Source organism: Hyperoodon ampullatus (assembly GCF_949752795.1).
Source record: "Hyperoodon ampullatus genome assembly, chromosome: 4".
In the NCBI taxonomy this organism is placed as follows: Eukaryota; Metazoa; Chordata; class Mammalia; order Artiodactyla; family Ziphiidae; genus Hyperoodon; species Hyperoodon ampullatus.
Window position 1 is genome coordinate 30,791,050 of NC_136917.1, and position 22,799 is coordinate 30,813,848.

The following is a 22,799-nucleotide window of genomic DNA, read 5'->3' on the forward strand; positions in this document are numbered from 1 at the left end:
ATTAGAGACCCCATAACTTTACTATTACGTGACAGTAAATCTCTAGCATCACCCAGTAATACTTTGCGAGCCCACCCCACTCCGAGCGTCCCAGGATGCTACTGAGACCTCGGCATTGCACCACGACCCCTTGTGAAGGAGCTCCCGGCTGCACTCCCGCGTGCCCCAGCCTCTGTCTCCCCGGGGCCAGGCTTGGGCCGGGAGCCAGGCATCTCCCCGGCCCCATGACTCGGGCCCAGTTTTCGCGGGGTGCGGGCATCCAGTCTTCGCAGGGGGTGCTGGGGTGCGATCTAGGGATCGGTGGATCAGGATTGATCAATCCTGCAGAGACTGGGGAGGGGGCCACTTGCTGGAGAGAGCCGTGCCCCTTCAGGGACTTGTTCGCCGGCTGCTAACAGTGGGTGCCCGGCCGGCTGCCCTTTGGCCCCAGGGTGGGTCTGGATAAGTAGGTAAGGGGGGCCTGGTGGGGACCCGGGGACCCACCTTACTCCCTAGCTCGGGCCCCGAGGTCAATTTGCCCCACCCCTCTGCTCCGCAGCGCCCCTTCAGTCGCCCACAGGCCTGCGGAGAAGCCGCCCCGACCGTGGGTACGAAGGGGGCAGGGCTTGCAGCAGGGGAGGGGCGGGCCCAGAGTGATGACTTGCCCGGGTTCGTCCTGCGTCTTACTCCCCAGGAGTCTGAACTACCAGACCTGCCGCCCAGCCTGAAACAACTGATGGAGGCGCCGCTGCAAACCGGAATGGTAAGGGTTGGGGGTTTGTGTGGCGCTGCGGGGACTACAATTCCCGACGTGCTCAGCGCGCATCATCGCGGTCCCGCGAGAACCAGTCTGCTTCTGTTCAGGCGGAACTACGTTTCCCGGTGTGCACTGTGGGCCGCCGAGCCTCCAGAAAGCGTTGCTCCCCAGGGGAGGGGGCAGCGCTGACCCATTTTGCAGATGGGGACGTCGAGGCCCGGGCCGACTGCGATCTCGAGTGCGGCCTTGGCTCGGTGCGATGAGGTCCCGGGCGTCCCGGCCCCCGGGGAAGGCTTGGCGGAGCGGGTATGCGATGCGCAGCCAGTGCCGTTCGTCCCGCAGGTGCTGGGCGTGATGATCGGGGCTGGAGTCGCGGTGCTGGTCACGGCCGTGCTCATCCTCCTGCTGGTGCGGAGGCTTCGAGTGCCGAGTGAGGACCCGGAGGGCCTTCTGGGAGTGCTGAGGGATGGGAAGCTGAAATTATCCGGGCCCCTGAGGCAGTAGAGATGGGATTTGCTGGAGCCTGCCGCGGCGTCCCCATCTCTGGCCGTGCGGAGTGTGCGTAGAGCTCAGAATGCCCCTCTCCGCACTTATCCCCAGAAACCCCAGCCCCGGATGGCCCGCGGTATCGATTCCGGAAGAGAGATAAAGTGCTTTTCTATGGCCGGAAGATTATGCGGAAGGTGAGTCTGGGACCCCCTGGGGCTCCCACTGGCCGCACAGAGGTCCTGCCCTTTCCCTAGTTATACTTCTTAGTAAGCCGGCCGCCCTCCTTGATCAAGGGCCTCTGGATCTGCCCCCCTCTTCCCTAGGGTCTGAACTGGCAGTTGACGCATTCCTCCCCCCCCCCCCCACCTTAATCCTCCCAGGTATCACAATCCACTTCTTCGCTGGTGGACGCCTCCGTCTCCACCACTTCCCGGCCACGCATGAAGAAGAAACTTAAGATGCTCAACATTGCTAAGAAGTAAGGCTGTGCTAGGTGTACGTGGGGCTGTCCAGGGCTTTTTGAGTGATCATCCCACACCGAAGGGTGTATCTCAGGTTTCTTTGAACCCCACGGACTGCCTTAGGAGTCTTTCCATGCCAGTGGGACTATTTCAGAGCTCTCCCCCACCAGACAGGCTGTCTGTATCACCTGAGGGCTCTCTCAGTGATGTTCCCTGCCACAGGGGCATCCGTGAGTTATTTAATCCCCAGGCACTACCTCGGATGTCTTGTCATACCCTTAGGGGTCAAGTCTGGGGTCTCCCCACACGAGAGGGTTTATTCCAGAGTCTCACTGGAGTTATCGCAGGTCTTACTGGGACCTGCAGGAGGGGCTATCTCTGGCTTTTGTTCCCTAAGGGTTATCTCAGCAATCTCTCTGCATCAGAAAACATCTCTCTATGTCACCTCCCTTGGATTTTTCCCAAACTACACGGAGGCTGTGTTAGGGGGTTCTGTTCCCTAGGAGTGATCTCAAGAATCTTTCGGCACTAGAGACACTGGAAGGGCATGTCAGGGCATGTCATCAGCAAAGGGCTCCCTCAGGGTCTCTGAGGAAGGCTCTCTCAGGGATCTTTCCAAGTTGGGAGCTGGCTCTGGGGTCTCCTGACATCACAGAGTCTATTTTGAAGGTCTGTCTCAAGTGTTTCTTCACACTGAGGGGCCATTCCATGGGTGTCCATGGTCAACAGGTGTGCTATCCCATGGCTTTCTAGGACTTGAGTAGAAGGGCTATCTCTAGATCTTCCACAATTAATTGAGGGTCTGTCCACCCCCTGGGAGTGGTTTCAGTGTCTGCACACCCTTGAGGAGCTACCGTGATGTTGCCTGACCTTGAGAGAGCTATCTCAGCTCTCTGTGACCTCGGCAAGGGCTAGCCCAAGGATCTTCCTGATCAGAAGAGGAGCTGTTCCTGGATTTCTCTGTAATGTGGAGTTTAACTCAGTTTAAGCTCATTCTAGAGGGTCTATCTTGAGCATTTTGTGACTAGTGGAAGGACTGTCTTCAGTAGCAACTGTGACTTCCAGGGAGGAGCTCTCCTAGGTCCATGGTTAGCAGAGGAGCTGTATCTGGATTCTCTGCACGTAACCAGGGCTATCTCAAGAGTCTCTGTGACCATCAGAGAGGCTATCTCAGGATTGTCTGAGACTGGGGAGGAAGGGTTATCTCAGGGATTTTTACAAGGATTAGAGAGGCTGTATCTGGGGTCTCCTGATATAACGGAAGCTACCCCAAGGCTCTGCCTACATGATGGAGGCTACATGATGGAGGCGTGCAATATGTGGGGTCCCATGGTGAACAGAGGTGCTTTTCTGGGGTCTGCCCATATCTTGGAAGCTGTGTCAGGGGTCTGCTTAATGAGAGGGTCCATCTAGAGAGCCTGTGACTAGTGAAGGGTGACCTCAGGGTTTTATTTCAGGGGTCAGCAACTTTTTTCTTTTTTGGGCCACATCTGGGGCTTTGCAGGCTGCACGCAACGCTGCTGCAAGAACTCAACTCTGCTGTTGTAGCATTAAAGCAGCCTCAGATAATATGTAAATGAATGAATGTATTAATAGCTCGTGCCAATAAAACTTTATTTACAAAAGGAGGTGGCTGGCCTAATTTGGCCAGTGGGCCAGAGTTTGCTGAGCCCTGCTCTGGTGACCCCAGGGGAGGGCTCTGTGGGGGGTCTCAGGTCTTCCTGAGCCCCCTCCCTGCTTTTCACCCCCCACCCCCTCGCTCCCCTCTCCTCCCACCAGGATCCTGCGCATCCAGAAAGAGGCGCCAACGCTGCAGCGGAAGGAGCCCCCGCCTGCGGTGCTGGAGGCTGACCTGACGGAGGGCGACCTGGCCAACTCCCACCTGCCCTCCGAGGTGCTCTACATGCTCAAGAACGTCCGGTCAGTGTCAGGGTGCAGGCAGGGGGCTGCAGAGCTGGGGCTGACCTGACCTCCTGCATCTCTCCATTCCCCGGTCCCTATCCAACAGGGTGCTGGGCCACTTTGAGAAGCCGCTCTTCCTGGAGCTGTGCCGGCACATGGTCTTCCAGCGGCTCAGCCAGGGTGACTACGTCTTCCGGCCAGGCCAGCCCGATGCCAGCATCTACGTGGTGCAGGATGGGCTGCTGGAGCTCTGTCTGCCGGCTCCTGTGAGTGGGCTCCCGCTCCGGGGGGCACCACAGTGAGATGGGTGGCAGGGATGAGCAGTGGTGCAGCGGTCACTGGGGACAGGCAGTGCTTTTGGTCAGCAGGGTTGGTGGGCTTTTTTTTTTTTTTTTAATTTTGGCAACGCCGCGAGGCGCAGCTTGTGGGATCTTAGTTCCCCCACCAGGGATTGATCCCAGGCCACGGCAATGAAAGCGCCAAATCCTAACCACTAGACCACCAGGGAACTCCCAGGGTTGGTGGTCTTATGAGATGTGCAGGCAGGAGTTGGGAACGGGTGTCCAAGGGCATCTGGGGTGGTCTGCACAGTCACCGGTTATGGTTAGTGTTGCTGGTCGGAAGGTTCAGTGGGGTCCGGGTGTCAGTGATCACCGAGGGAGAATGAGGACCAGGGGCGTGGTCAGGGGGCGGGACGTGGGCTGGCAGCAGGGGCAGCACTGGTCAGTGACCCCTCTCCCACCCCGTGTCTCAGGATGGGAAGGAGTGTGTGGTGAAGGAAGTGGTTCCTGGAGACAGTGTCAACAGCCTTCTGAGCATCCTAGATGTCATCACCGTGAGTGACCAGTACGGAGGGGGCTGGGGAGGCTGGGTGGGAGGCCACACCCACCAGGCTGGGGTGGAGAGGGTCACCCCCAGGGCCCCCATCTCTGATGCGTCCCTGATGTTGCCAGTGGTCCCTCAAGGCAGTGGCATCAGGTGGGGTCGGGGGGGAGCAGGAAGGGGGGCCCTCGCAGCCCCTGACCTTGATTCTCCTTGTGCCCCCCGCACCCCCAGGGTCACCAGCACCCCCAGCGTACTGTGTCCGCTCGGGCGGCCCGAGACTCCACGGTGCTGCGGCTTCCAGTCGAGGCCTTCTCAGCCGTCTTCACCAAGTATCCCGAGAGCTTGGTGCGGGTAGTGCAGGTCAGCGGGCCATCCATTTCCTTCCATAACCCCCCACCCATCACAGGCTCCTGGGGGCTGGGACCCAGCAGCCAACAGGCACTGAAGCTGTGCTTATCGGCCCTGAGCAGCCGGACCTCCCTCACTCCTCCCACGAGCTGCCTCCACCCCATGTCCCCAGGTTTCTGCCGCCTGATTGTCGGTTTCTCCCTGGCTCCTAGGGCCCTGCCCAGCCCCTTCCTGCTCCAACCTTGATCTTCTGACCTTAGCTCCATCTCCACCTCCCCATCCATGGCCCCGCCCCCTTATTGCTAAGTGCTGGGGCTCACCCTCTTTCTCCCTGGCCCCCTCCTCTGACGACCATGCCCCCAAAGATCATCATGGTGAGGCTGCAGCGGGTCACTTTCCTGGCACTTCACAACTACCTGGGTCTGACCAATGAGCTCTTCAGCCATGTGAGTTACGTGGAGAGCACCAGGGGCCGGAGGGGTGTGTGGCGTGTGCCTCCCCGGACACGCCACAGGATCCCCTCTGCCCCCAGGAGATCCAGCCCCTGCGCCTCTTCCCCAGCCCAGGCCTCCCAGCCCGCACCAGCCCTGTGCGTGGCTCCAAGCGGATCGTCAGCACCTCTGCTACTGAGGAGGCGAGGGAGACGCCTGGCCGGCCGCCTGACCCCACCGGGGCCCCACTGCCTGGAACTGCAGGTACCCAAGATGACCGCTGCCTGAGCCCCAGGAACCGTAGGCTGGCCCAGCCCACTCCCAAGAAGCCCAGGCTCTGCCCCTCAATGCCTGTCTCAGTTCCTCAGATACTCCCACCTGACCTGCCCAGCCCCCCAGGGACCCGCTTAGCTAGGTACCCAGGTCTGACTCCCCCAGGACCCCTGGCCTCAGTCCCCTGGGCCCACTGGAATCACTTTTCCTAGTCCCCCAGTCCCCAGGGACTCTGAGCTGACCCCTCCCCAGGCCACCTGCAGCTCCCCACCCCCAGTCCTGGGCGCTCTGAGGGGCAGGAGCCTGAACACGCATCTCCCCCAGGGGACCCAGTGAAGCCCACATCCCTGGAAGCCCCCTCGGCCCCCTTGCTGAGTCGCTGCATCTCGATGCCAGTGGACATCTCAGGTTTGGGGCGCCAAGTGGAGTGGGGGGAGGCCATGGAATTTCTGGGTTGGATGCAGGCTTGCCAGTCTTGATTTTTCTCATCCGTGAAATGGGAATATTGGCAGCACTTACTCATGTCTTTTTTTTTTTTCTTTTTTTTTTTTTGTGGTACACGGGCCTCTAACTGTTGTGGCCTCTCCCGTTGCGGAGCACAGGCTCCGGATGCGCAGGCTCAGCAGCCATGGCTCATGGGCTCAGCCGCTCCACAGCATGTGGGATCTTCCCGGACCGGGGCACGAACCCGTGTCCCCTACATCGGCAGGTGGACTCTCAACCACTGCACCACCAGGGAAGCCCATACTCATGTCTTTTTTTTGTGGGTAGTCGTGGAGATGGTGCCCTCCCAACTGTGGTGAGAAGGGTTGCGAGGGCTAGAGCGGTGATCGATTAGTCACGTCTGTGTAGCCGTGGCCTCGGGTACATAGGTAGTGCTTGCCTAGACTCCAGCTATGGTCACTCTCATCTTTATTGCATTTATTGCCCCCTGCCCACTGCAGGCTTGCAGGGCGGCCCTCGCTCGGACTTTGACATGGCATATGAGCGGGGCCGGATCTCCGTGTCCCTGCAGGAAGAGGCCTCATGGGGGCCCCAGGCAGCCCCGGCTCGGGTAAGGCCCTGCCCTCTTCCTCCACCCCACCCCAGTCCCCTCCTGGGACCCTGGTCTGGCCACAGGTGGAGTCCCCCGAGGAGGAAGGTCGGGTGGGAGCAGGGAGATCACAGGCCTTGCCCCACACAGACCCCTACTCAGGAGCCCCGGGAGCAGCCAGCCGGCGCCTGTGAATACAGCTACTGTGAGGATGAGTCGGCCACTGGCGGGTGCCCCTTCGGGCCCTACCAGGGCCGCCAGACGAGCAGCATCTTTGAGGCGGCGAAGCGAGAGCTGGCCAAGCTGATGCGGATCGAGGTGGGCAGCTGAGGGTGTCTGGGGGACCGGGTTGGGGGTGGAAGGCCTGGCTGGGCCAGTCTCAACCCCCTTTCCTTCCTCCCCAGGACCCCTCCCTTTTGAATAGCCGAGTCTTGCTGCATCACACCAAAGCCGGCACCATCATTGCCCGCCAGGGGGACCAGGTGAGGCTGAGCCCTGAACTCTGATCATGCGGCCCTGACCCAAGACCTCTGTCTCTGATCTCTGATCCTTGCCTTTTCACCTTAGATGTAGACCTCCCAGTATATGATTTCCAACCCCTGATCTTTGGATCCTATGACTCTGACTCACAGCCCTCCCTCCCCATGTCCTCTGGACATATTGACCTTTCTCCTCTAACCCCTGAACCTTTGACACTAGGACCCCCACCCCTAGATTTCTCTTCCCTGTCCATTTTCTGACCTTTCAACTCTACAACGTACTCTGATGCTCTGTCTGCTTCTCATTCCTGGGTCCCTGCTGGAATGGGGGCACTCAGTAAATGGGTGCAGGTCAGAATCTGGACCTGGAGGCTGGGAACTAGCGCCACGAGCTGGATTTCAGTGCCTCCTGGCGACACACAGGTGTGGGAAACTGTGCATCCCACTAATCCGTCCATTCTCCAGGCGGGGAAACTGAGACCCGTTGTGACATCACAGCCCAGGAGCACAGAGGAGGAGGGTTAGGGAGGAAGCCAAAGGTGAAATCCGGACTCTGCCCTGACTCCCTGTGTGAATCATCTAGAAACTTGTCATCTTCCTCGCCTGCGGAATGAGTGTCGTAACTATCTGCTAGAATTGTTGTGAGGATGAAACAGGAAATACAGAATGAGTGTCGTAATTATCTGCTAGAATTGTTGTGAGGATGAAACAGGAAATACTCAGTTCGCAGCTACTAGGGTTTGCAAGGGTGACAGGCTGGGGGAGGGTTGGAGCAGCAGCTCCCAGTCGGGGGATGGGGTGGGGGTGACAGTAGGGGTGACGTGACTTAGGCGTTGAGACCACAGCACCGCCCCAGGCTCAGGGGAGGAGCCCTGGGCTTGGGGGAGGGGCTGGGGGTGGCCCAGCTATTAGCTGACTGGGTGGTTATTGTTGTTTTCAATTTTTATTGGCATATGGTTGATTTAAGGGTGGTGGTTCTATCACGTGATCAGCTGAGTGGCCACATCAAGCCGCTCATGGCAGGGTGGGCTCCTTTCTGCAGGGGAAGTTTTGTGCCAGGTGTTTGAGGTACTTGGGGGACTGGCTGAGGAAGTGTGGTCACACCATGGCCCTTGCAGGGGCCCCGGGCCCCTGCTTATCTGGGAGCCTCTGCTGGGCTCAACCCAGCCCGGCCCCAGCCCCAGCCCAGCCTGCTAACACACCAGGCTCCTCGGGGTCTTCAGGACTTTGTTAGGGACAGAGCTGGTCTGCTGTGCCCCCCTCTGAAACTTTACACCAATCGTTTTCACCATCACTGTCAACGACATTTGGCAACGTCAAGACATTTTTGATTGACTTGGGAGGGTGCTACTGTCATCTAATGGGTTAGAGACCAGGGATGCAAGACTGCATGGACCAGTCCCCCTACGACAGAATTATCCAGTCCAAAATGTCAGTGTTGCCAAGGTTGAGAAACCCCGCTTTCCACAAACATTTCCCAAAGTGTATTTCATGGAGCAGCCATATCACAAGGGGTCTGCACGCAACATGTTGGAGAAACACAGGTTATTTTACCCCTTCTTGGCAGCTCCCAGTGGGCATTATTAGCATATTCAAGGCTCTGAGAAGTCCTACAGTGAAAAAAAACATGCTTCCCAATCTGAGGACAAATGGCAGCCTACTATTAGTCACTCCCATTTATATCCCAAGCCCAGTCTGGGAATTCTATCTTGGAAGGTTCCAGCATGTGTCTATGTCTCCTGGGCCTGTGCCTCTCCCAGGGATCCTTGCAGTGTTTTGGCACTCATTTGGGGCTTTGTGGTGTGTCAGACAGGTTTGTGTAATGAATGAGGAAGGAATCTTTCTGTCTCTGGGCAGTTTCAGTTCCTTATTTGAAAGGGTGGGACAGAGAGGCGTCCAGCTGGGCAGGCTAACCAGAGGGGAGAGGGACGTTTGCTGTGTCCCAGGGTTGTTGCAGAGGCAAGAAACACCAGTGGGGCCCCCTGCCTTTGGGAAGCTCACAGTTCTGACAGACATTACAGTCAAAGGATTACACAAATTGTTGCTAAATCATATGTGCTTAGTGCTACAAAGGAAATGTTCTCAGCTCCACAACGTCTGGTTTAGTCAGGGCATTGTCTCTGTGGAAGTGACCTCCAGAGAAGGAGGAAGGATGAGGATGAATTAACTAGGTGCAAGGGAAAGGAAAGAGCATTCTATGCAGAGGGGACAGTTTGTGCAAATGTCCTGTGGTAGAGCTATTCCATCTGTAGGAAACAAAAGGAAGTCAACAGGGATGGAGTGGAACAAGGGAACTGGGAGCAAAGGGGATTTTTTTTTTTTTTTTTTTGGATGCACTGCATGTCTTGCAGGATCTCAGTTCCCTGACCAGGGACTGAAGCCAGGCTCCGGGCTCCAGCAGTGAAAGTGGCAAATCCTTACCTCTAGATCACCAGGGAACTTCCCAAAGGGGATTTTTTTTGGTGATAGTTTTAGAGACGTAATTCATGCATTATACGATTCACCCATTTAAAGAGTACAATTCAGTGGTTTTTAGTATATTCACATAGTTGTGCAACCATCACCACTGTGCATTTTAGAGCATCACCTTAAAAAGAAACACCATACCCTTTAGCCATCAGTCTCCTACCTCCTAAACAGCCCCAGCCTTAAGCAACTACTAATCTTATGTTTCTATAGATTTGCCCGTTCTGGACATTTCATATAAATGGAATCATACAGTATGTGGCCCCTTGTGTCTGGGCTTCTTTCACTTAGTATGCTGTTTTCAAGGTTCATGCATGTTGTGGCATGTGTCATTGCTTCATTCTATTATGGCTGACTACTGTTCCATTGTATGAATGGACCACATTTTGCTTCTTAATTCATCAGTTGATGGACATTGAGTTATTTCTACCTTTTGGCTAGTAGGCATAATGTGACTATGAACGTTTATGTGCAGATATCTTTGTGGACACGTTTTCATTTCTGTTGGGTAGATACCTAGGAGTTGGGTTGCTGGGTCATATAGCAACTCTATTTTTTTTCTTTTTCTCTTTGGCTGCGTTGGGTCTTTGTTGCTGCATGCAGGCTTTCTCTAGTTCCGGTGAGTGGGGGCGACTCTTTGTTGTGGTGCACGGGCTTCTTATTGCAGTGGCTTCTCTTGTTGTGGAGCACAGGCTTTAGGCACACGGGCTTCATTAGTTGTGGCGTGTGGGCTCAGTAGCTGTGGCTTGCGGGCTCTAGAGCACAGGCTCAGTAGTTGTGGTGCACGGGCTTAGTTGCTCTGTGGCATATGGGGTCTTCCCAGACCAGGGATCGAACCTGTGTCCCCTGCATTGGCAGGTGGATTCTCAATCACTGTGCCACCAGAGAAGTCCCGGCAACTCTATTTTTAATTCTTTGAGGACTTTTAAAAATTTTGCCAGATTGTTTCCCAGTGGCTGTACCATTTTACAGTCCCACCAGCAGTGTGTAAGCATTCCAGTTTCTTACATCCTCGGTAACACTTTTTGATTCAAGCCATCCTAGTGGGTGTGAAGTGGCATCTCATTGTGGTTTTGATTTGCATTTTCCTAATGATTCATGATGTTGAGCATCTTTTCATGGGCTTACTGGCCATTCATATATCTTCTTTGGAGAAATGTCTATTCAGAGCCTTTGCCCATTTTTTAAAATTTTATTTTATTTATTTATTTTTGGCTGCAGTGGGTCTTCGTTGCTGCACGCAGGCTTTCTCTAGTTGTGGAGAGCAGGGACTACTCTTCATTGCAGTGTGTGGGCTTCTCATTGCAGTGGCTTCTCTTGTTGTGGAGCATTGGCTCTAGGCGCAGGCTTCAGTAGCTGTAGCACGCGGGCTCAGTAGTTGGGGCTCGCAGGCTCTAGAGCGCAGGCTCAGTAGGTGTGGTGCACGGGCTTAGTAGCTCCGCGGCATGTGGGATCTTCCCGGACCAGGGCTCGAACCCGTGTCACCTGCATTGGCAGGTGGATTCTTAACCACTGCACCACCAGGGAAGCCCTTGCCCATTTTTTAATTGAGTTGTCTTTTTAGTACTGAGTAGTAAGAATTCTTTACATATTCCGGATACCAGACCCTTAGCAGATATACGATTGGCAAATATTTTCTCCCATACGGTGTGTTGTCCTTTCACTTCCTTGATAGTGCCCTTTGAAACTCAAAAGTTTTTAATTTTGTTGAAGTCCAGTTTATCTATTTTTCATTTTGTTGCTTGGGCTTTTAGTATCATATCCAAGATTCTGTTGCCAAATTCAATGTGACCGTAATTGACCCCTATATTTTCTTCTAAGAGTTTTATGTATGTATGTATGTATGTATTTGGCTGTGTTGGGTCTTCGTTGCTGCACACGGGCTTTCTCTAGCTGTGGTGAGTGGGGGCTACTCTTCGTTGTGGTGCGCCGGCTTCTCATTGTGGTGGCTTCTCTTGTTGCGGAGCACAGGCTCTAGGTGCACGGGCTTCAGTAGTTGTGGCATGCAGGCTCAGTAGTTGTGGTGCGTGGACTTTGTTGCTCGGCGGCATGTGGGATCTTACCAGACCAGGGCTCGAACCCGTGTCCCCTGCATTGGCAGGCGGATTTTTAACCACTGCGCCACCAGGGAAGTCCCATCTTCTAAGAGTTTTATAGTTTAAGCTCTCAGATTCATGTCCTTGATCCATTTTAATATGGCATAAGGTGAGAATCCAACTTTATTCTTTTCCATGTAGCTATGCAGTTGCCCAGCACAAGCAAAGAGGCTCTAAGCTCAGCCATGCTCCTGTGTAGCCAGTCTTCGTTGGCTCTTGCTGGCTGTGTTGAAAAGAATTCATGGGCCTTAATCTGGGCTGAGTTGGGTGATCCATTAGCAATGTCTGCTCTGGGTGCTGAGTGGTAATATAGATACATATGCTGCTCAGCTCAGTGCTATGGAAAGCCTTCACTCCCTCCAACTTTTCCTTCCTTAACCTTTCCTCTGGAGTGCACTGACCTGAGTTGTGGGTGAGGTGGTGCCCCTGTGCCCATCTCCTGGCCCTTGCCCTACAGGATGTGAGCCTACACTTCGTGCTCTGGGGCTGCCTGCACGTCTACCAGCGCATGATCGACAAGGCCGAAGATGTGTGCCTGTTCGTGGTGCAGCCCGGGGAGCTGGTGGGACAGCTGGCCGTGCTTACCGGCGAGCCCCTCATCTTCACACTGCGAGCCCAGCGTGATTGCACCTTCCTGCGGATCTCCAAGTCCGACTTCTATGAGTATGACTGGGCCCGATATTGGGGTGGGGGTGACGCTCAGGCAGCCCCGACCAACTCTATTCTGCCCTGCATGAGGCCACCCCTCTGAACAGCCAACAGTTTTCCAAGGAAGCTTTGAGCTCTTCTTGTCCCACCTCCAGGCCATCACCCACCCTCTCCACTCCCTAAGGGCTCAAACCCGTGTCACCTGCATTGTCACCCGTGTCACCGGCGCCCCTGGCCCATGCCCCCCTGCCCTTCGCCTACAGGATCATGCGTGCACAGCCCAGTGTAGTGCTGAGTGCCGCGCAGACCGTGGCCGCGAGGATGTCGCCCTTCGTGCGCCAGATGGACTTCGCCATCGACTGGACAGCGGTGGAGGCGGGACGCGCACTGTACAGGTGCAGGCCCCGCCCCCACCTCTCCCCTCAGGCCCTGCCTACGAGGACCCCTACCCTGTCTGACCCGCCCCTCCCACCCCCACCCCAGGCAGGGCGACCGCTCCGACTGCACCTACATCGTGCTTAATGGGCGGCTGCGAAGTGTCATCCAGCGTGGCAACGGCAAGAAGGAGCTGGTGGGCGAGTACGGCCGTGGGGATCTCATAGGAGTGGTGAGCTCGGCCCCACCCACTGACCTCTAACCTCTCCCAGTCCAGTTTCCCCCCACGCCCAACATACACTTCATCCCGGGTAACCTGTTGGGGGTGGAGAACGCTCCCTCCCCAACCTATGACCTCGTGCAATCCACTTTCCCCAGCTCCTTTCCATGGGGCGGGGCCGTGGGGGCAACCTCATCAGGGTGGTGAGTCTGATCTGAATCAGTCTCCAGACCTCTCTACATCAGAAGAGGGGACCCCCGCTGGTGTGGATCCCTGTTCTCCTGTCCTCTCCCTTTCCTCAGAGCCCCGAGATGGGTAGTGAGGCTTCGTTCTTTCCACCCCCATCTGGGGGTTGGGGTGGGGTGGGGGGGACTCAGTAGGGCCTCCTCTCTGCACCCACAGTCGTCCTCCCCCTTACCTATCAAGCTCCTGGCTCACGCAGCCCTGGTCAGGCACGCTGTCCCCTAGGTGGAGGCGCTGACCAGGCAGCCACGTGCCACGACGGTACACGCGGTGCGCGACACAGAGCTGGCCAAACTCCCGGAGGGCACCCTGGGCCACATCAAACGTCGATACCCGCAGGTGCAGCTCGCTGGGTTGTGGGCTGTTCTCCTAACAGGGGCTGGACAGATGGGAGTGGGGGCGGGTACCCAGAGAAGGCATGGCCTAATGTGTGGAGAGGGGGGTTAGATGGGGGTGGAGCCCTAGGAAGGAGGTGAAGCCTCCAAGTGAGGGCGGGGCTCATGAGGTGGGGCTCAGGTAATAGGGACCCAGGCACCCTGGTAGAGGAGGAAAAGGTGGTGCAGAATTGCTCCTCCAGTCTCACTGGACCGCCGGCCTCCAACGCCCCAGGTCGTGACCCGCCTCATCCACCTGCTGAGCCAGAAAATTCTGGGGAATTTGCAGCAGCTGCAAGGACCCTTCCCAGGTGAGAGCTGGCCAGCGCCCGGGAATGCTAAGGGATCTAGTCCAACGCCCAGAACGAGCTAGGAGAGGGAGCCATGAACCCAGGGCATGCTGGGAAGTGGAGTCCTGCGTATAACCTGCTCGGGGCGGGGCTTCAAGCGGGAAGTGGGAATCCGAGTTCCGGTGCATGCTGTGGGCTGCAGTTTGGGTTCTTGGGCATGCTGGGAAACGGAGTCCTGGACCCAGGGCCGGCTTATTAATGGAATCTGAAGTATCAGTGGTGCTGAGAGGAGGAGTCTTTAGGGCAAGCTTGGTTCTGGGTGTCAGGGTTGGCTGGAGGATGGAGTCCACATACTAGGAAGGGGAAACCTAGACTAAAGTGTGCTGGTAAATGTAGTCTATGGGGCGGTGTTTGGGGCCCAGGGCATGTTGGAAAGTGGCTTCATAGGTTACCAGCCTGGTGGGAGATGCGGTTCCTGGTCCCGGTGAATGCTGGGAGATAGCCTCTGTCCCAGTGCATGCTGGGGGTGGGGGTGGGGTGGTTCCCTTCCCAGGGCATGCTGGGAGATGTGGTTTCCGTCAGCTAGGATACATTGGGAAATTGAGTCAGATTCGAGATGTGCAGAAATATGGACCTGAGGTTCTATGTTATGGTGACCTGACCCTGGACCAGCCTGGCAACCTCTACTCTCCTTTTCTCCCCAGGGGCTTCTGCCCCATCAGCCCTGACACCTGGATCCTGAGGGTAGGGGCGGGGGTGAGCCATGGCCAAGAACTGCCCCCATGCCCAGGGTCTTCCCCGATACACTTTTCCCCCAGTCTTGCACCAAGCACACAAATACATGTTCTCTCCCACCCGGCTGCCAGGACCACCCTTGGTGTGATTCTGGGGCAGAGACTTTAAAATCTCAGACCTCTGGGAACCTGGAGAATGCACAAGACAGACAAAGCCCCTAGAAGGGTTTACAGCTTCAGAAGCAAGATACAGTTTTTAAAATACAAAGAAAGAGTAGAATGTCGGATAATGTACTGTGAAGAAAACAGAATAGGGTCTTGATGGGGTATGACTAGAGGAGGGAGGGAGGCTTTTCTGAGGACAATGAGCTGAGACTTGATAAATGAAATGGGGCCAGACGCTGACAGAACTCTGAAGGCTCTGCACACAGGGTTTGGTGGTGTTGAAACACTTCAAGGAGGAAAGTGAGTGAGGGGGAGGAATCGGGGGGGCAAGTCATGCAGGGACTGGGAGCCGTCGAAAGGCATTTGAACTTGTTCAGACTGTTATAGGAAGAACTGGAGGAGAGAAGGCAGGGGGAAGTCCGGTCAAGAGATGGGGGTTGATGGCTTGGTCTAAAGTGTAAGTAGAGAAGCTGAGAAGCAATCAGTGTGTCAAAAATATATTTATTTCCGTCTAGTTTTGTGTTCAAGTCCCTTTAGTAGACAGAGGCCCCAAGGCCAGAATGGGGTAGGGGCACAGATCAGTCCACACAGGTGGAGTGGAAAACAGAAATGGTTATACAGTTGTGTAATGGATGCCACTGAGGAGATTGGGCCAAAACTGAAGGTCAGATAGCCAGGTCTTATCAAGGACAGTGGTTGAGGCTGTGAAGCTAGGATTGAGGCCATGACCTTCACTACGGCATCACTAAGCCTCAGCTGAGGAACAAGGAACAGGGATTTCTGAGAAGGCAGAGGAGAGTTGCCCTTTCCAGACACAGGACTGCACAGCAAATACCATCCTTTGGGGTCTCAGCAGGTTCGGGCCTAGGTGTTCCCCCTCACTCGGAGCTCACCAACCCAGCCAGCAACCTGGCAACGGTGGCAGTGCTGCCCGTGTGTGCCGAGGTGCCCATGGTGGCCTTCATGCTGGAGCTGCAGCATGCTTTGCAAGCCATTGGTCAGTCGTGGGCAAGGGCAGGCTTTCCGTCTACATGGGGCAAGGTGCATGTGGGTGGGGGCATTGGCCAATGAATGGAGACGCCTGGGTGGGTCAGAGGTGGGGCTGGGGGGCTGGAACAGGGCTGTGGGAGCGGAGTGGGTGGTACTGTCTTATAGGAGGGTCCTCCAGCTCCGTTGACCTGGGTTCCTAAACACTCTTCCTCACCCATCCCCAGGCCCCACACTTCTCCTCAACAGTGACATCATCCGGGCACGCCTGGGGGCCTCTGCGCTGGACAGGTGTGTGTTGCGGGTGCAGGAGGTTAGGGTGGGGCGCGAGGGATAAGCTCAAAGCGTAGGATTCTTCCAGATCTCATTTGAGATCTAGGCTGTGAAACAAGGAACATGTGCCCCCCCATCCCTCTGGTCACTGGAGACAGTGTAGTGAATCCGCCCCTGGAGGATGCAGACGTGTGGGGCTTGGATGTCCAGGTCCCCCTCCCCAGAGCAATGGAGCTACATGGTCCCTGAGGGCAGGGACCCCTGACCAGCCCCAGGATGACGCTCCCCCGCCCCCATCCTAGCATCCAAGAATTCCGGCTGTCAGGGTGGCTGGCCCAGCAGGAGGACACGCACCGCATCGTGCTCTACCAGACAGACGCATCGCTGACGCCCTGGACCCTGCGCTGCCTGCGCCAGGCCGACTGCATCCTCATCGTGGGCCTTGGCGACCAGGAGCCCACGCTTGGCCAGGTCCGGAGACCATTCACAGTGACCCCATCCCTGCCCTCCGGTGCCTGCGCCGGGCCACGTGCACACCCTCACCGGTGGGGCTAGGTGACCAGGAACTACGGGGCCAGGTGTGGGAGGGGCAGGGAGGAAACCACTGGTGAGAGTGACTTCCGTGCTTCCCCCTTCTCCCCCGACCCCAAAGCTGGAGCAGATGCTGGAGAACACGGCGGTGCGCGCCCTCAAGCAGCTGGTCCTGCTGCACCGCGAGGAGGGCCCGGGCCCCACGCGCACAGTGGAGTGGCTCAACATGCGCAGCTGGTGCTCGGGGCACCTGCATCTGCGCTGTCCGCGTCGCCTCTTCTCGCGCCGCAGCCCCGCCAAGCTGGTGAGGGGCTCTCAGGACCTTTCAGGGGCGTGGCTACTGGAGGGGCGTGGCCTGGAGACCAGCGGGGCCAGGGCAGTGTCTTGGAGGTCCAGACGCCGCCTCCTACACCCGCATCCTCATGGGCCGCGTCTCTTTCCATTCACACCAGCACGAGCTCTACGAGAAGGTTTTCTCGAGGCGCGCTGACCGGCACAGCGACTTCTCCCGCCTGGCGCGGGTGCTCACAGGCAACACCATCGCCTTGGTGCTGGGCGGGGGCGGGGCCAGGTGAGGGGCGGGGTCAGCGCTGGCAGGGGCGGGGCCAGGGGCCCTGAGGGGTAGAGCTGATTACCTGGGCGGATCCCATAGGGGCGGGCCGGCACCACCTTCCTAGCAGGTGAGGGAGAAGGGATAAGATATCCTGGGCGTGGGGCTTAGGGGATCTCCAGAGGGTCACTGGGTCTCCACCTCGCAGGGGCTGCTCACACATCGGGGTGCTGAAGGCATTAGAGGAGGCGGGGGTCCCTGTCGACCTGGTGGGCGGCACGTCCATCGGCTCCTTCATTGGGGCCTTGTACGCCGAGGAGCGGAGCGCCAGCCGCACTAAGCAGCGGGCCCGGGAGTGGGCCAAGGTGTGTGTTGCGGGGAGGGGGTCCCCCCACCCCAGGAGCACCCTGAAACCTCACCCTAGACGGGCTTCTGGGTTTCTCCTGACCCTCCCGTCTTAACCTGTGGACCCCACCTGGATCCTTTATAGGGATACCACCAGGGCCTTGGATGACCCCCCCGTGACTTCCTGGCTAGTGACCCTAGTCTCCAGCTCCCAGCTGGAGAAGTCAGGCCCCTTAGGGACTGCCTAGTCAGTGACCCCCAAGTGACTCCTGTTTGACCCCCCACTGGCCCATTGCCCCTAGAGCATGACTTCAGTTCTGGAGCCCGTGCTGGACCTCACCTACCCCGTCACCTCCATGTTCACGGGGTCGGCCTTCAACCGCAGCATCCACCGTGTCTTCCAGGACAAGCAGATCGAGGTGCACTCTTTCTCCATGCCTGCCCCTCCCCTGCCCCTCCCCACAGGAGTCCCCACTCCTCCTGGACCGCAGTCTCTGTCCCTGTAGGACCTGTGGCTGCCGTACTTCAACGTGACCACGGACATCACCGCCTCGGCCATGCGTGTCCACAAAGATGGTGGGTACCCTAGCCAGCCCCACCAAAACCACTGTAGCCATGTGGGGAATGGGTGCGGGGGAGGGGCAGCCGAGCATCTGGGACATTATTAACATGAGTGACCATCCCTCCTGGCCTGAGTGCTGAGCACTAATCGTCACCCACTAATGCCCCAGAGGCCCCAGGTATGTCTGTCCTCGCGGGCAGGAGGCCAAGAGACTCGTTGGGCGCCTCACCCCCTCACACCGGTCCCCTCAGGCTAAGTATGGCGCTACATCCAGGCCAGTGCCTCCCACTGCCCCTACCTGCCCCCGTCTTGTGACCCCAGGGACCAGCACCTGCTGGTGGACGGGTGCTACGTCAACGTGCCGGGTCAGCGAGCCCACCGGGCTGGCCGGGCCTCCAAGTGTGTCTGTGCATGTCTGTGTCTGTGTCCCGCCGGGCAGGCTCCCTGTGGCGATACGTGCGTGCCAGCATGACACTCTCGGGATACCTGCCGCCACTGTGTGACCCCAAGGACGGGCATCTCCTCATGGACGGTGGCTACATCAACAATCTGCCAGGCAAGTAGCCACCTGCTTGTCCCCATGCACAGACACGCGGGCAAGCTCATGGCAGGCATGTGTGTGTGCAGGTGAAGGATGCGCCCATGTGCTGTATTTGACACGCGCACACACAGGGCAAGCATGGAAACACGCAGGTGGGTGGGGCACCTCCACAACGAGCTTTCTTTCACACCCACTCACTTGAAGCATGCAGATGAGAGGCAGGGAGGTGCAACTTAAAATTCCACACACCCAGTGGCGTGCGAACACGAGTAGACACCTACGCTGGCTACACAGGCGCTTGAGGTCCCATAGATCAGGGATCTGCACGCTGCACCCCACAAGCCAAATCTGGCCCCCTGCCTGATTTTGTAAATAAAGTTTTATTGGCACACAGCCACACCTAATCGTTTATCCTTTGTCTGTGGCTATGTCTGTGCAGCAGAGTTGAGTAGTTGCAACAGAGACCATATGGCCTGCAAAGCCAAGATTATTTTTTCTCTGGCCTTTTACAGACGGCTTGCCAACTCCTGCATAGGCATTCTGTACAGCTACTTGCACTCACACAACCTCATGCGCGTGAGCAAGTGTGTACAGACTCACAGGTGGATGGGCACAATTGGACGCACAAAGAAACATACTTAGACATGGGAAAGGAATACAAACAGTCCTGGGTGTCTGTACAGAGGCATAGCACACCCAGAGGTGGTTGTGTTCACAGACATACAGACGGGACATGCACATACCTGATAGGGGTGCGTACAGCACACACAGAGACACAGACACAGACACACACACAGAGACACAGACAAGCTTGTGAGGGACACGGGCAAAGTCTGATGGAGACTTAGGTGTCTTTGGGGACTGGACCTGGCTACAGGACCCTGTCCATGTCCCCCCAGGCACCCCCAGACCCACTCAGGGGCCCTCAGTGGGGCACACAGACCCACGGCTATAGCACCCTCCTCACCGCGCCATCACCCCACCCTTCACCCCATCCGTCCCGCTGCCTGAATCGCCTTGATCCGGCTCTTTGCTCTGTGTCCCTTGTCTCAGCCTCAAGATCCCTCTTTCCACCCGGATTCTCTTTCCTTCCGTATCTCTGGCCCCTGATATCTCTCTCTCCCACGAATCTCTGTTGCTGTCTCTGGTCCCCTGCATTTCTCTCCCCGCGGCTCTGTCTCCCGATGTCTTTATTCCCGCATCTCCCTGCATCTCTGACCCTCCGTCTGTTTCCATGACTCTGATCCCTTCATCTCTGCCTCCTGGTGTCCTTACTATAATCTGTCTCTCCGTGTTACTCTCCTTCCATATCTCTGTCCTCCATGTGTCTGACCTTGTGTCTCTTTCCCCAGTGACTTTATCCCTCTGCCTCCATCTTCTCCTCTGGCCCTGGTTCCCCAGACCTAAAAGCTCCAACACCCGTCCCCTCCTCCACATCATTGGCCTCTACAGCCATACCCTTTGCATGCCTGCATGTTGTTCACATGTTGTTGTTTTTTTGCGTGACCACGTGCATGTTGGTGTTTGTGGGGCTGGGTTGAACTTCCCTGCCTCAGTCCTGGTGGAGAACAGCCCCCTGACCCCCCTGACCCACAGCGGACATTGCTCGCAGCATGGGTGCCAAGACGGTTATCGCCATCGACGTGGGAAGCCAGGATGAGACAGACCTCAGCACCTATGGGGACAGCCTCTCTGGCTGGTGGCTGCTGTGGAAGCGGCTGAACCCCTGGGCAGACAAGATCAAGGTTCCAGACATGGCCGAGATCCAGTCTCGCCTGGCCTATGTGTCCTGCGTGCGGCAGCTGGAGGTCGTGAAGTCCAGCTCGTACTGCGAGTACCTGCGCCCACCCATCGACTGCTTCAAGACCATGGACTTCGGGAAGTTCGACCAGATCTATGTGAGCGGGTGGGAGCCACTTGGTGCCAGTGTGGTGGGCCGGCAGAGCTTTAATACTGAAAGCCCAGAACAACATGAAGGGAAGGATTCTAGGGCTGCATTTGGGATCTGTGGGGAATAGAACGGTAATCAATCAGTGATGTCTGCAGTGAGCGTGGTAAGGGGATGTACGTGTGTATGTGCGAACTAAGTTTCTTAATATGTGCCAGCGGCGCTGCCTGAAGCACACTATAGAGATTTCTAATGCCGTTTCTGTGTAGGTGGGAATGAGAACCATGAAAAATTAGTAACGTCCAGTGCCAACTCTGGGATACACTGGATGGAGCACTGTATAATGTGCCACTGACCTAGAAAAATGTCATAGCCCATGCCGACTGAAAATGATCAGTAGCTGGGACTTCCCTGGTGGTCCGGTGGTTAGGACTCCATGCTTCCACTGCAGGGGGCACGGGTTCGATCCCTGGTCAGGGAACTAAGATCCCGCATGCAGCACGGTGTGGCCAAAAAAAGAGAAAGAAAGAAAGAAAGAATATGATCAGTAGCTGCTGCCCAGAGCCCTGAGTAAAAATGTCTGATTCCCTTTCTGGGCTCACTGGGAAGGCATGCCATGCTGGATTAGTGATGTCTGTTATGGGCATGGGAGATGATGATATTTACGGGTATACCGCATATTTGCAGACCTTGAAATAAGCCTGCACGCCGCCATCTCGAATCATTTGGTACTTGGCACACTGCATGGGGCTGAGTGGGAAAGAATGTGCAAAGAGTGACTGGTAATGTCTGGCAGGGGCACGGGATAGGGGACATGGGGGTGAGTGTGCTACATATGGCCAACTCTGAAATCAGTGTAGTCTCAAATGCCAGCTCCGCCAGAGCATCAGGCTTTTGAGGGGCCAGGGCAGGGGCAGGCAGGGTGGGGATAAGCAGAGAAGATGAGGCAGAGAAGAACACCCCCGGGGATTGCAGACATGGCCCCAGCCCCCCTCGTTTCCTGCAGGATGTGGGCTACCAGTACGGGAAGGCCGTGTTTGGGGGCTGGAGCCGGGGCGACATCATTGAAAAGATGCTCACGGACCGACGGTCTGCAGATCTTAATGAGAGCCGCCGTGCAGACGTAAGCCTGCGCCCTCCTTCTCCGGCGGGGCCACTCTGACAATACATCCCCCGCCCCCAGTCCCCTCTGGGTCTCCCCCAGACCTCAGACGACCCCGAGAGCCTCACCCACGCCTCCCCGCAGGTGCTTGCCTTCCCCAGCTCCGGCTTCACCGACTTGGCGGAGATCGTGTCCCGGATCGAGCCCCCCACGAGCTATGTTTCTGTTTCCGACGGCTGCGCAGATGGTGAGGGCGCTGAGGGCATCCCCAGGAGCCCGGGGTCGGTGTACTGGTGGCTGGAGAAGTCAGCCCCGCCCCAGCGCCCTCAACTTCACCCACTGCCATTCCAGGGGAGGAGTCGGACTGCCTGACTGAGTATGAGGAGGACGTGGGGCCAGACTGCTCGCGGGACGAAGGGGGCTCTCCAGAGGGCGCGAGCCCCAGCACTGCCTCCGAGATGGTGAGAGTGGGCGGTTTGGGCCCCCCACAAGGTGGGGAGACCTGGCTGACTGCGCCGGTGTCCCGGGCTGTGTGTCATGTGCGGGGTCGCCCCTATCCCTGCAGGAGGAGGGGAAGTCGATCCTCCGGCACCGGAGCTGTGCGCCGCAGGATGCCCCCAGATCTGCGGATGCCTGAGGACCTCGAGAGGGGTCCCCCCTTGGGCTGGACTAGGGGTGGGCCCTCTGGGGGCGGTTCACTGCCCCTCTGCCTGCTGCTATGCCTGTGACCCCCCGGGGTCCCCCTTGACCCCCAGTCCCCAGGGTCCACACACTGGACTGGCTTGTCCCCCGGGAAAGGGGCAGCACTGCACTGATGACCCTTGATCAGTCACACCAATAAACCTTCCTCTCTCGGAAGCAGCCGTATGTCATCTTTGGGTTCAGGGGGCACCTCGCCCCACCTTCCATGCTCAGGATGGCCAGGGCTGGGGCCGGAAACAGCCTTGAGCTTGTCACCGTGACCTGTGCTCCCAGCCTCGGGCTGAGCTTCCCCCACTGGGAGTGGCCATCCCCAAATTCACCTGTAGGCCCACACACATATGTATGTATATATATGGCATAAAATGTATCATTTTACCCATTTTTAAGTGTACAGTTCAGTGGCACCAAACAGATTCACACTGTGCAACCATCCATCCCAAGAAGTGTCTCACCTTCCCAAACTGAAACTCTGTCCCCATAAAACACTCCCTACTCCCCGCCCCCAGCCCCCGGCCCCCACCACTCTACTTTCTGTCCCTAGGAATTTGACTTGTCTGTGGACCTCACGTGAGTGGAATCATACATTTTTTGTCCTTTTGTGTCTGGCTTATTTCACTGAGCATAATGTCCTCAAGGTTTCTCTGTGTTGTAGCAGGTGTCAGAATTTCCTTCCTTTTTATTTTTTTATTTTAATTTTTTTTTTTTTTTGCGGTACGCGGGCCTCTCACTG

General features: G+C 57.0%; 1 protein-coding gene across 4 annotated transcripts; it reads left to right on the top strand.

Annotated features, from left to right (window-relative positions):
- Positions 1 to 700: 700 nt before the first annotated feature.
- Positions 701 to 22,216, top strand: PNPLA6 (patatin like domain 6, lysophospholipase; the record flags this gene model as incomplete). 4 transcript variants are annotated; one of them, XM_079704032.1, is made up of 33 exons in its annotated part: positions 701 to 742; positions 1,079 to 1,166; positions 1,337 to 1,419; positions 1,606 to 1,703; positions 3,466 to 3,606; positions 3,695 to 3,854; positions 4,343 to 4,423; positions 4,645 to 4,773; positions 5,127 to 5,207; positions 5,294 to 5,456; positions 5,790 to 5,887; positions 6,418 to 6,519; positions 6,649 to 6,816; positions 6,903 to 6,980; positions 11,997 to 12,202; positions 12,451 to 12,582; positions 12,671 to 12,794; positions 13,251 to 13,364; positions 13,635 to 13,710; positions 15,445 to 15,585; positions 15,803 to 15,866; positions 16,151 to 16,319; positions 16,501 to 16,683; positions 16,832 to 16,950; positions 17,138 to 17,294; positions 17,577 to 17,693; positions 17,781 to 17,850; positions 18,276 to 18,392; positions 19,974 to 20,275; positions 21,272 to 21,388; positions 21,512 to 21,614; positions 21,719 to 21,828; positions 21,933 to 22,216. In XM_079704032.1, 33 exons carry the CDS (start codon positions 716 to 718, stop codon positions 22,002 to 22,004), a joined length of 3,990 nt encoding a protein of 1,329 aa, XP_079560158.1. In that variant the 3' UTR covers positions 22,005 to 22,216. The 4 variants fall into 4 exon arrangements, with proteins under 4 accessions (XP_079560158.1, XP_079560156.1, XP_079560157.1 ...); XM_079704030.1 differs by having other exon boundaries at positions 716 to 742; positions 15,442 to 15,585; XM_079704031.1 differs by lacking the exon at positions 6,903 to 6,980 and having other exon boundaries at positions 716 to 742.
- Positions 22,217 to 22,799: the final 583 nt, after the last annotated feature.